Genomic DNA, 14,104 nt, shown 5'->3' on the forward strand with positions numbered 1-14,104 from the left:
AGAACCTAACAATTCTGAAAGCTTAAAAAGCTCATTTTTTTCCAAAAAACATATACTTAATATTCATTCCATTTGAAACGTACTGTTTTTTCCTATTATATTAGAAATAATGACTGCAAAATTTTATATGAACATACATTACAGTTGAAAACATATATTTGTTTTGACAATTGTATTTTATTACACATCCCTTTCTCCTATTACTTCTTCTTTTACTGGCAGTAAAATATTACAGTGTTTACCAGTGTAGGTTCAAAAAAAAAACAAACCAAAAAACAAAGGCTCAAACTCAAATCAGGAATTAAAATCTAGCTTTCTATGAGAAAAAGAAAGATATTTATGATGTCACAGTAATTTATAATGTGACCAAGAAATAATGGGTCATAGTTTTAATACAGTTACCATGCCTTAAGACTTGAAAGGTCGGTAAATCATTAAATGATTCTACAACTAGTCAAAACATACAAGTAGAGCAGACAGAGCCAAATGTTAACATATTTGACAGGTCTGTAACCTAATTGCTTTTATAATGCCAATCAAGTAGGCTCCACTTTGATTTTTTGGCTAGGCTTCTGAGAACTGAATTACCTATAACGTGGAAAATATCAAATCCACAATTTTAATTTTTTTCCCACTGCAGACTTGGTCAGTGCTTATAAACAAACCATACTCCTGTTTGTTTCTGTTTAGCCAGGTCATTAATATTCTATTGTAGGACAGTCTTCACAACTTGTATCAAGTCTTGGAAATCTGTCTGAAGCAATAGCAGGAACGTACTTCTGTTCAGACTAATTACAGGAGAGTAAAATCCCCTCGTCAGCAGTTCAGCTGAATTCATCTAATGTTCTTGGGGTCTGTTGCCATACAATATGAAGACTTTTAGAGGTAGTTTGAAGCACTACAGTGGCACTCTCTAAATCTGGCTTCTTAGCCTTGTTCTTTTGTAGAGTTAGTATGTGATTTTGTGGTAAATGATTGAATAGTTCTGTGCCTTAGCTCCCTTTTATTATGCAGTGAGGATGGCAGTTCTTCCATTCTTGCAACTCTTGAGTACATTTTTTTTTTATGACAGAGAACAATCTTTACTTTGTGTCTTTAAAATCAAGGAATCTTGATTTTAAAGAAGATTAATGGATGATAGGAAGTGCACAGGAAAACAAACTGCATCTGGCAACTGGCAAGGAGTAAGGACTTGGGACAGAGTACAATGTTCAGTAGGACTTAATGTGATAAATAGTTGACTAAAAATTTTGGAACTTGCACCTGCTTGTCTTTTTGTGAATTAAACAAGTAACAAGACATTGTAGACAGTTTCTTTTGCAGAGGTTGATTTTTTATAATTGCATAATATGTTAGTAATGTATTTTAATGGTTGCCTTTAATTGCCATAATTGCAATCCCTGGGTGATATTGTTGAGAAATATTAACACTCTAATAGCAGTACTAGTCCTTTCTTCATCTGTGAAACCATAAGAGGGGATATGTAAGTCGGATGGGATGCAGAGGAAAGATCCAGGCTGACCCTAAAGGCTGTTAGCTGAGAGCAGGAAAGGACCTATGATTTGAAGTAGGTAATAAGCTTAATTAGAGGAACAAGAACATTAGGTGGTCAGTAGCACTGAAAGGAAAAGAATCTAGTACTTTCTTCTGGAATGGAAAACAGAGAATTTCCATCCTGAATTGCAAGCTGTATTCTCTTCAGAAGGTACACTGAAGCTTTCAAATGGAGATGTGAAAGCCCGAGGAGAGTTGTGTCTGGTGTGCTCATTTCTTATCTAACCTCATAAGGGCACAAAATGCAGTTACATTAAAAAGAACAGGAATTTCTTCTCTTAGTGTAAGGAGGGGAGTGAAAATCTGTTTATTTTCCAGTAAGTTTATTGCAGAGTGATTTGAACACATGAAGAAGTAGAAAACATTCTGACTTCTCGAACTGGAGTATTTTTAGGTGTTGTTATTAAACTTTTTTTTTATCACTACATAGTGGGTTTTATTTCTCCATGGACAAAAACCCCAACCAACCTTCAGCTATTTCTACTTCTCCGTTCTGTTCAGTGAAGCAGGGAAGTAGAAGGAGACATGATAGTGCTGTATTACTGTACAAGACTATACTGCCATTGAGAGGTGTTGGATGATATCATACGAATAGCAGAGTTAAAGAACTGCAAAAATGAAAAAAAAAAAAGCCAGCTTATTTTTAAAAATTCACATGTGTGTGAATGCATAGCTAGCTGACTGTGTGTTAAAGCACATTTAAGGACATGCAGATTTCTAGTTATGTGGGTATGAGGAGTTCTTGGATGAGAAAGATATTTTATTTTCTTACTTTAAATCAAACAAGACCATAATTACTTGCGATTAGGTCAAATATTAAATTCTTTCAGAATAATATGGACCCTTTGGAGGCCCTTACAGTTAATTGTCTATGCAGTACCTCTAGGTATCTACTCCTCTAAGTAATTAAAAATTGTTTTATGATAATAACTGAAAAGTAATAGATTTGCTTTTACAGTCAGATAATTTGTTTCTTTAAAAAATTATTGGAAGGGTCGAGTCAAGGGTATTCAAGTTTATAACTTCAGTACAGAAAAATTGATGTCACTGGGAATTGTCTATATTAAACAGTTGATGAAGTTGATTTTTCTGACACTTACTGGAGAAATCATTAAGCTTGAGCAACCTGAGCTTAAATGGTGCTTAATCTGGACAAAAAAAAAAAATCAAATTCTGCCCTTTGGGAGCATATTTCAAAATTTTATAATGAAATACACTTTTAACTGCAAAAGTTAGCAAACAAAAAGGCCATAGTCTTCAACTTTTGGCCAAACGAACAGGGTGATACAATGTGCTGCTGATGTTTTGTCTGTTTTTTCCACACCAGTTTATACCAGCACCTTGAACAGACTGCAAACAAATAGATTGATGAGATTTCTTTCATTGCATTCACTATGCAAAAACTCAGAAAGAAGACAGAAACCATGTTATTTTGATTCAACCACTGACTTTGAGATCAGGATATCTGGAGACTCTTACAGGCTGTGTGTGTTTGAGCTGGGGGGATGCACACTGGGCATACAATTAACCTCTCTGCCTCAAAATCCCTTCTTGTAAAACCAGAGTCATTGTACTTTCCTTACAGGAGCACTGGGAGGAAATACATTAATATTTATGAGACACTTGCATACTATGATGATGAATAGCACAATAGGAGTTACCAGTACTAGATAAGCAAGAAATCATTTCATTAGAGAGTATAGTAGCCATCTCCGGTTTGCTTCCCCCCCCCATTTTGAGAGTGAGGAGCTGCAGTTACCAGCACAGATGCTTAAATAACAGAATGATCAAAGCTCCCCACCAGGCGACTGTACTTGTTACCGCTGGAACTGCCTCTGCACAGGCTGATAAACCAGGCTTCCTCTCCATCACAAGGCAGGCAGGTGGTAGAAACCCTCCTGTTGAGACCCTCTGTCAGGTATTGTCTGGCTCACCACATTCAGTTATTCACCATTTGATTTTTGGAGTATATCTTTGATCAAACTCAGAGATTGTTCAGGGAGTTCTGGGCTAGTACCTGGACATTTTGGAGACTTCAGTGGAAATGACCAGTGTCTTTCTTCACACTTGCTGTGAGGACAGCAAAATTGTTAATCTTTTTAGTACTGCCTGGTGCATGCATGTCTCAGTGTTTTTAAAAATTTGAATGCTGAGAGCTTGATTGTATGAGGTGGGTAAATAATGACATCCCCGTTTTTATATAGCAGGCTGAAGCAGAAGAAGTCTTGTATGATTTAGCCAGAGCAGCAAACATCTAATGCTGGAAGTGCCAACACAGCCAGGTTGGACATGCAAACATAAACATTTATATGTGCTAGCACCTGAAGTAATTCCCGTTTGTTTGTATTCAGAATTTATTTGCCTTTATTCTCTTTTAAAATCAGAACTATGTTTCTATTTTCTTTTTTTAAATATGGCATTCACTTATAAACATTTTTATAGATTTTAAAATTGTTCCATATTTTGGTGCATTAATAATACTACTGCTACTTAATTTTCTTGTAATCTTTTAAATTTTAATATGGTTTTCCCATAGTGAAAATTAAAGGAACAGTTCTCATGGAGTCATGGCGCAATGAACTGCAAGAGTATCATACTGAGGGAAAGTAGTTTTATTGTGCTAATAGATCAATTGATATGACTTTTTCAGTAGTGTGCTTTTAGAGGATGGCTGTGATGTAACAAACTTGCAAATGAACATTATCTCCTGCAGTTGAGATTTTATCCTTTTTAAGAAGAAAATGAGTATGTTGGCATGTGGGAATGCTTAATATTTGTAATACCTACACCAAAATATTTATTACATAGGAATATGTAATTCACCAGAGAACCTTTCCAGGATTCTTTTTATTTATTTTGAGAATTTGCAAGATGAGTAGACAAGTAAAAGAAACAATTTTGTGTTTTGAATACTTACTTATTTAATATGTTTCAGTTTAAGTGCAAAACTGAAGGCAGCATATGTGCCATATAATTTATCAGTCTAATTTCTGATGGCAACAAGAATAGCAGTTTTAAATGTACCAGGATTCTGGTTTGGTAAAAAGCATTTAAATTAAATTATGCCAATTTGAAAGTCAAAACCAGTTGAGTTACACAAGAGCATGCTTTTTCTGGTCAAAATAGGAAACATTTGGGATATTTTGGGGGTTATGTAAAGACTTTAATTTGTAACCACACTGTGCATGCTCAGTCTAAGTGGTAGACGAGAGTAGTTGTTCGTGTGATTTGCCATTTCTTCAGCACATCATTTAAACCATATTATTGCATTTATTTTTTATTTTGAATGATAGTTAATCTGAGCTACAATTAATTCTTTTAACATTTGGATAACTTAAAAAAAGATATGCACATGGTGTTTACATACTAGACCTGGCCAGATGCAAGTGTTTTTAAATGCATCTTATTTCATTTTAGTCATTACCTTCTAGAACAGAACACTTGTTTTATGGTGGGGAGGGTGAGTTCATGTGATTTCAGAACATTAAGAAGAGCATAGCTGTCGGGCCACAGACTTATGAACTTAGCAGAAGTTAGAATGACACTGTTGAATTTGAGCCAGATGGAGTTTGAATGACTATTTTTGAATACACTTAGGTAACCTTCACGTTACCTTTTTTCTTGTTGCAAATTTTTAGCTCTGGATCTGTCAGTGTAGCAGAAAGGTTGTGCCCTATGTGACATATTATGAATGAGACAAACTTTACAAGAGCTAGTGGGGAGTTCAAAATGCTTGCCACTGTTGTTTTAAAACTGACTTTCAAAATTGATCCCAACAAGCGGAGACTGACACATTAAAAACATTTAGCAGTTCTTGATTAATAAAATCCTTCAGTCTGTGGACCTTCTTTTCTTTAATACCTGGTGCATAAATAATGATGCAGAGCTCAGACTCTTGAATCAAACAGCATTTAATGGCATTGAACTGGTAGTTCAGAGGGTTTTTTAAAAAGTTCTTGTCTTTGGACCGTGTGTTCTTTGTCAAAATTGAAAAGTTTCTGCCAGATTTCTACTCTTCAATAGTATGTCTTCACTTTCTATAGACTGGCATGCACATCACAGTTTCTTTATTAGTTACAAATTTTTCCTTTCACTTCATTACTTGTGTTACAGTGTTCTTGGCTTGTCAGTATTGCATAACTTGGTGTTGGTGAATGTATTATTGTCACAAGAATTGAGCTAATGTCAGTCTGGTGTACTGCAGTCTCCTGCAGTGGCTGACCTTCTTCCTCTCTCTTTTTCCTGACCACTCAGCTTGTGGGGGAGTAGGTTTCATAGCTTGGGTGCATTAACTAATACTAAAACTCTTGTCTGCTAATAGCTTAACGGACTGCAGCAGAAATGAAAATGTCCTATTTTGACTGTAACGGGACATACACTACAAACGATGTTGCAGGTTAATGCATTGATTTCTGCTTTTAATTTCAGGCTGGAGGTTCTCAAGTGATCTTTACCAATCCACTGGAAATTGTCAAGATTCGATTGCAGGTGGCTGGAGAAATTACTACTGGTCCACGAGTTAGTGCCCTCAGTGTATTAAGGGACTTAGGTTTCTTTGGTCTCTACAAGGTATGTTTTTAAAAAATGATAAAAAAGCCTATCTTCCAAATCAATTTATAATTTCATTGTTCTCACAAACTCTCATAGGTGTTCACAATTTTACTTTTTAAAAAATTCTTTATTATGTGATAACATATTTTCAATTTTCATTTCTGACTAAGGGAAGAAACTGTGTCACCTTTTTGAGCACGGGGTTCTTGTGAATCTTACTAAAATTTCTTTGCTCACATCAGCAGGTTTAAGGTTTGTTGAGGATTAGTTTGTGATTCCTGATATTCTGTCTGGTGTAAAAATAAGCTTATTTTCATCTGCTACATGATGATACAGAGCTTACAGTTTTGAAACTGTGCTTCTACTCTTCTGTGTTTGATTCTACAACTTTCCCAGATGTCATCGCTCATTTGGTGGTGGGAATTAATTGCAGCACAATAATAGTGAAGAAACACAGACAGTGGGAGCCCAGCATAAAAATAAACTTCTAAAGCAAGCTTCCCCTTGCTTCTTTAGAAGAATATTGCCACAAATAATATAAGGAAAAGCTACCATTTTGAGTGTATGCTACAAACACTGCAGTTCTGCTTTCTACATTACTGTGTTCACATAGATACACAAATATATAGAAGTAAAGTTAGGTTTAATGACAGCAGCAGGATTAAAAACATCTTCTCTTGAATCTAATAGGATATATCCTGCAAATAATTTAAAGGATTAACATACTTTTATGATGCCTTCTACTTTTAGATGAAGAAGACTAGATATGGGTCTTAAATATGAAAGGTCTTGAAGTCCTCTGAGATAGCCATTACACACAGTACTGAAACAAAAAATGTAATGAATACCATATACTGCAGAGCACCGTGTGGCATTTCTTCAGATTCTGCAGTCTGTGACTTGGGAGAAGGCTTTCACACTATGAATTTGTCACAGTATTGCCAGTGAAGCAGGCAGTATTCCTGTTTCTTATTTACAGCCGTGCAGCCATAAACTGAAGATGCTTCAAAAGACACAAAATGAGCCCCATCCCCCTCTGCCACAATATTTAAATTCCATGTCCTTTTTTAAGTATCCAGTTCTTTTAAATTGTTCTGTTAACATTACAAAGAGGGAGCCTGCCCGGAGAACTTGTATGTATGTTTTGGCCTGGAGAGAAGTTGCAGGTCTGAATAGGATTTAATGGGGAGTTGTTTTTCCCTTTAAATTGACTTGCTAATTTTTTAGGTGTTTTACTCAAGCTGAGGCTATTGTGTAAACTCCTAGTAAATGGCATTATGATGTTGATCAGGTTAACATTTACAACTGAAAACAGGGATATTGTAAAGAGTCTACTTCCCTGAGGTACTGGAATGGAGGTCAGCTACTGACTTTTACTTGGAATAGCAAAAATAAAACATAAAATGGGAAAGAGTGATGAACTCGTTTACTAAATTAGCATTTTTTTGGATTTTTTTTTCCCCCTGAATATCTGCTCTTGGTGATTGAGCAGAATTTGCTACATTTTTCAGCAGCATTAATGTCATGGGTCATATCGTGAATTATTTCTGTTTTCTAGAGGAGATATTTGTCAGGAATACACATGAACAGGAGCTGGTTACAGCACTGTGTTGCACTGAAACAGACATTTATTTAATCACAAGACACACAGCTTCATTGGTTCATTTATTAAGTCCATTTATCTCCCCAAAAAAAAGCCACAGAAGGGTTTGGTTTTGGTTTTACTCATCTGTGGTCTCTGTTTCTGTCTTTCTCAAGCCCTCCTGATGTTTATGTCCTTTTGTATGTCCAGTTTGGATTCATTGCCTAGAGTGATTTGACAAAACTAGAGAATTTAACCTCGCAATGACAGTCATCCACCCAACAGAGCACAGGCCAGCCAGAAGGCTTGTGTCCAAGTGCACCCTCAGACGCAACTAGGTCTGTAACTAGGCAAGTTTCTGCTGTTATCCACCAAACACATGGCACTGCAGCCAAAAGGCACTCCTATCTGCCCCCTCCCCTGTAAGCCAGTGAGAGTGCTTGTGCGCCCACATAATGATCTGGAACAAGAAAGTCATTAAAACTGAAGCCTCTTCCTCCTTAAGGCTTGGTTTGTTTCGAACTCAGACCAGATCACTCAGTAGCTTCTCGGGATGGTTGTACCCAGTGAAGGGAGGAATGGCTGTGGCATGGGGAGCCCATCAGTCTTTCTCAGAGGAGTTTTATACTGCCTTGAGGTGCTTGTGGAATAGCAGTGTTAGAGACAAAAACAGCCCTTTCCTGAATGCTTGTGCTGGAGCTGGCAGTGCTGGTAAGGCCAGGCAGGCATTAATAACTCATTGCATCAGTCACCAGCCCCAGTAAATGCTACTCAGAGACATCAATTGTCCAAAATGAATTTCAGATGAGACTAGATTTGGTAGATGCTGCCTTCTGTGGTGGTGCTCCTAGTAGATTAATTTACCGAGTATAATGACCAAACACACATGAAATAATAATAAATGTTCTACTGTTGAGAACTGAAATATCTTGATACATTTGGAATGCTCGTAATGAGTCAAATTAACTCTAAACTACAGAACAGGAATGAGGATTTTGTGTCTGTCTCCATACCTTTCATTTTGTTCACTCTAACATGAACAACTCTTTCATTTTCACCTGAAATCTTTGCTTTAGCTTTTGTCTTTTGTGTCTCAAGACACAAAGTTTGCATCTCAAGCTCCGAATGTACTTACTTTAGTGGATCTAGGTAAGACACCATACATACTGCTGTGGAAGAATGAGAATAGATACTTGTTTTGGAAAGCAGTTTTATTTGTGAATCTTGGAGTCTCTTTGTTGGCTTAAAGGGCCTTCATGTAAGTATTGCAGGTGTTTAAACACTTGTCTGTCTGAGCCATGATTTAGACTAACTGATTAACTTTCTTTTGCAAGTGTTGAAAGCAAAATTTTTGACTTTTAATTTCAGAAATTTTCAATTGAAAGAAATGAGTGTCCTTTTTTTTCCCCTCTAAGTTTTGTTTACTGCATTGCAAGGACTGCAGTGAAAATTCTCTTTTCCCTGTTCAGAGATAAATCAGCTTGAAAGCTGTTCTTAGCACCACAGATCAATCTGGCATGCTCTGCTTAGTTCATATGAATCATTTATGCTGAAATTCAGGTAAAAATCTGTAATAGTCCCATATAGTAATCAGTAAGGAAGTATGTACTTTTGTTAATTATAAGTGCAACTGGAAGATGCTAAGAATTGGTCTTAGCTCCATGAGACAAATTCCTGCACGTCTCGATGAGATCTACTGCTTGTTGTTTGAATTCCTATATTTTATATATTTTTCTACCTATGAAGCACATCCAGAAGATTTTAAAATAAAATGCCCCCACACCCCGATATAGATAATTTCAGTGTTCCTGTCTTGCATTAACAGAGAAAACCAAGGCATGGATAAATAAGCCTTATGTCTCATGTCAAAAAATTAACAAAGGAAATGCTATTTAAACCCTTTTTGCACTCAGCTGAGTGAATCTTGTATTGATTATGATAATAATTATCCCAGCATTCTAGTCCAAATGAATAGCCTTTGAGGATCACTGAGAAGCTCAGTTGCATAATTTTGATGCCCCTCTATATGAGTGAGATTAATATTGTTTGGGGTCATTCATTGGCATGTTAATGTGACACTTTACTGTGCTAGCGCAGTAGTACTGTGCTCAGAACTCTACTCTCTGTCTGCTCTACTTGTAGACTTGATGATAGAATAGTTTGTGCTGGAAACCAGTTCTGGCAGTCGTTTGGGCAACCTGACCTGGTATTTGACTACCTTCGTGGTTTAAAACAAACAAAAGCAAAAAACTCTCACCCTTTTTCTTATACCTAATTGAATTGGTGACGTTCAAACATCTGTCCATTGCCTCTGATCCTTCCACTGTGCACCTCCAAGAGGAGTTTTCTTCCCTGCGCCCTCCCTTTAAGTAGTTGAAGCAAAGAATAAGGTCTCTCCCCAGCCTGCTCTTCTCAGAGTTGTGCACACTGAGTTCCTCTCCTTATATACAATGGGCTACTCGACTGGCTTGATGGGACTGCACTGGGCTCACTCCAGTGTGGCAGGTTCTTTCTCATTTGGGAGAGACCACAACTGGACACAGGACTCCAGATGTGGTCCCAGCAGTGCTGAATGGAGGGCCATAATCACTTCCCTTGCATTCTTGCTACTACAGCCCAGGGTATGGCTGTCTGACTTACTGCAGAGGCATTGCTGACCCATACTCAACTTGGCCACCAGTACCCTCCAGACCTTTTCTCCAAAGATGCTTTCTGGCCACTCAGTGCAGCTGCACAGGGCAATTCCAATCCAGATGCAGGACTTTGCTGATTTGAACTTCATGATGTTCTTTTCAGCTTATCTCCATCCTGTGAAGGTGCCTCTAAATAGCAGCCTCGCCCTATAGCATAGTCATTTCCCTGATTCAGCAACATCTGCTAATATGCTGAGAGTGCAGTTCATGGTCACCGGTTTAACTATGGGATACTATGACGGACCATCTCAAAAGCCTTGCTTTTAGTCAAGGTGTACAACATCCATTGCTGTCCCCTTATCCACAGATCTGGCAAACTGGTTGCTCTACTGTGATTTGGTAAATCCATATTGGTTGTTCCCAATCTCTCTCTTCTCCTTCATATGCTTGGAAATGGCTTCCATAAATTTGCTCCATAACAATACATTTGCTCCATAAACCTCCCAGGAACAAAGGTGTACCCCAACAGTTTGTAGTTTTCCAGACCTCCCTTCTTACTATTCTTCAAGATGGGTGTGATGTTTGTGTGTTCTAGTTATCAGAACTCCTTTGACTGACTTGACCTTTTGAAGGTAATAACAACCTGATGAGGTCATCAGCCAGCTGTCTCAGCACAACTGGAGGTATCTAATCTGGTCTCAGGATTAGGTATGTGCAGTGGCTCTAGGTGCTCTGTCTGTAGGTAATACTATACTCTGCAGATTTTCTGGTAAGCTTGTGGAGCTGAAAGGCCTGGGGACAGATTTTACTAGTAAAAAGCAAGGCAAAAGTAATTTCTCTGCCTTTTCCATGTACTTTGTCACTAGGTTTCTTGCTCCTATTGTACAACAGCCTCACTATTTATTTAGTTAGTCCTTTTGCTGCTGTCCTTTCACTTTTCTGTCTAAATTGCTGCATGCCCAAGCAGTGGTTCTATATATCCTGGGAAGCCCATACCCGCCTCTGCTTCCTTTTTATTTTCTGCATCAATCATGAGTTCATTGTGCTGGTCTTCCGACATCATTGCTCAAAACCTTCTACACAGTGGAATGAACCGTCCTAGTGCTTTGAGGAAACTGTCCTTGGTGGACCTTTGTAACTCTAGAACTTTTTATTTGGGGGAAAATTTCTATCACAGCTCATAGAGGTCCAGGTCAGATAAATTATCTCTTCTTCTTTTCCTTTCCCACCAAAGAACTAAAGAACAGTAGGTCTGGAAAAACAGAGGGCTCATAATAAGTGCAACAATTTACAGTTGCTTCCTCCCAGACTCACTGTGCCTTCACTGGGTGGTCAGATACTAGCCACTCTGGAATGATATGCAGCTTAGAAATAAAATGCATGTTAATTCCAGCAGTAAAAAGATTGGACACAAACAGGTCGTTAAGATGACTGCTGGGTTGAACCCCTGTAGTTCTTTTAAAGGTAGAAAGCAAATATTTTTTTTTTGCCTTTGTCTAAAATTCTGAACTATTTGTATAAATAAGTATTTTAAAACATTGTACTTCTCAAGATCCAGCTTCTACTTTGGGGAGGCATGTAACGACACTTTTGCAGAAGGAATTTGTTTTCTCTATTTGTGTTCTTTCTGCCAGTAATTGTTCTTCTGAAAGCACCAGGGCATGGAAGCTTGTAACTAGTAAATTCTTTAGCTTCAGATGTTCTGTAGATGACAGCCGTTTTAAAAATATAGAGACAACATAGTCAGGCAAAATAGCATTTAATCTAATGCAAAACGTCATTTGTGTTGGCAGAAATAGGAAAGGATACATTTCTGGTTTTCAATATTTTTAATAGATTTTAGTTCATTTCTGGTCACAGTTGAATATTGAAGTCATAGTCCAAGATTAGCTAATACATTTTCTGTCTTCTGCCTGTTTTAATGCATTAACATGCATATAGTCCTGTAAAGTCAGTTGAATTTATATTCTATTGGTTTTGAAAGACATCTTTAAAGTGTTCATGTAAATAAACACTGTAAGTATACCTGCTTATTTTGAACATCATAGAAATTCATATCTATGTAATATCTGCTATAAAATTTTTAATAAAATGTTATTCTTCTTATAAATAATCATTCTGAATAGCACTTTACAGCATAATAGACAGTACCACTCCATAGTTATACACAACAAAGTTATTCTGGATCCTAGGATGACATTAAACAATACAGTAGTAAATGACTCTTCAAGGAACGGATATGTTGGTTGTGGTAATGTTTATTTTTAGAAATACTACAAGGTATTAAGCTCGGCTCTGTGCTTTGGCTGATGTTGCCAACATGGTTTTCATTTCCCAAACTGGTCAGAAAAGCTTTCAAAATCTTCTCTTTCCCCCCTCCCCCCACCACCAAATACTTAAAAAATGAGCTTCTGGTGTGTTGACCTGGAAAGTGTAATCTCAGGTGACAGGATGTGTACCAAGCTCTCATCTGGTTCCTTTGATAACAGCTGAGGTATTTCAAGTTTTGACATTGAAAGTTTACAGCAGGATGATAAATGTAGGAAAAACAGAGTAATAAAAGTTTTGAGTTACATTCATTTGCATCCACCTTGCCTGTGAACACACACATTTGTGACTGTGTTGTCATATATGAGAACCTGCTTTTCAGAAATTTCCTTTGAAATTAACCAAAAAAATGCTCTTCCAACTAAAAACTGCTATATTTCTTTTCTGCAAACTGAATCAAAATTGCTGATAGAGCATTTGAAAGCAGTGTTTTATTCCTCTAACTTGATGTTCTAAATCAGTTTCTTATTTTGGTTGGTATAAATCTATGTGAATAAAAACCTATGGTAGCTTTTAAGGCAATGTCATTTTACAGTAGAAAAAAAATTGCAGCCCTTGAAAGCAAACACCGGTAATATTTGACAGACAGTTACAAAACCTGTTGGGTGCTGTTAGGGCTCTGATTCCAAAGGGTTAAATCTGTAGTAAAACCCAAGAAGAATGCAAAATGATCAAGAAATGACATGCTGCCTATTGTTTGTAGCTATAGGATCAAAATAACAATTATACATGCCAAATAAATTCTAAACCTGTAAAAGAGAAAAAGAGGGGGTGGCTGTAAGTACAGGTGCCAGAAGCATTAAATAACCCTCTCAGACAAGGTGCACCACTGTTGTCTTGAATGCTGCTAGGTCCCCCCAGTCTGGCATTTTTCCCCCTGCACTAGACAATGTGCATTCACTGCAGGAGACTAGGCTAAGCCTGCGTCTCCCAGACCTGCCGGCTCCTTCTGCCCAACCCGACACAGAGGTGCCTTTGTCAGTATAATTACCCTCCCCTTGTAGTAGAAATAGTTTGTTTAGAGCCTTATTTGCAGGTAGAGCTGGTATAAGCAGGAATTAGCATGCTAAAGAACCTGCCCCAGCACTGACTTGGGTTTATTTATCAGAATCTTTGACAATCAGGGGTTTTTTTCCTCCCTTGGTTTATTCAGCAAGATACTATCCCAGATTAAGAGCTTTAAGGTTATTAAAGAGATTGAAGATGGGAGCCAACTGGCTCTTGTTCGAGGGAGGCGCATGTCGTGGTGTGTAGGATCTCCCAACAATTTCATGCCTGGCAGGTCTGCACCTTGGCTGCCAGAATAAACTTGGGCGGATGATCCTTACAGCTTTCTGGGGATTGATTAAAACTCCTTTTGGCTTTCAGCACGTTGTCCACATCAAAAAGGTGCAAGAAGTAAAATAAATGTGTCTTTTGCTTTTCAAGATACTGTGGCCAATCTCCCTAAGCCTTC

At 37.6% G+C, this 14,104-nt stretch overlaps 1 protein-coding gene across 5 annotated transcripts in view; it reads left to right on the forward strand.

Moving 5' to 3' along the window:
• Nucleotides 1–14,104, forward strand: part of SLC25A13 (solute carrier family 25 member 13) — a 101,729-nt gene that overhangs the window by 78,699 nt on the left and 8,926 nt on the right. For all 5 annotated transcript variants that reach the window (XM_027749164.2, XM_027749163.2, XM_027749162.2 and 2 more), the window contains one exon: nucleotides 5,983–6,123. In XM_027749164.2, the coding sequence (XP_027604965.1) occupies nucleotides 5,983–6,123 (141 nt within the window). The remainder of the gene's footprint in view (nucleotides 1–5,982; nucleotides 6,124–14,104) is intronic.

This window comes from Pipra filicauda, unplaced genomic scaffold (assembly GCF_003945595.2).
Source record: "Pipra filicauda isolate LSUMZ 115617 unplaced genomic scaffold, ASM394559v2 scaffold66_size7647185_pilon, whole genome shotgun sequence".
NCBI classification, from domain to species: domain Eukaryota; kingdom Metazoa; phylum Chordata; class Aves; order Passeriformes; family Pipridae; genus Pipra; species Pipra filicauda.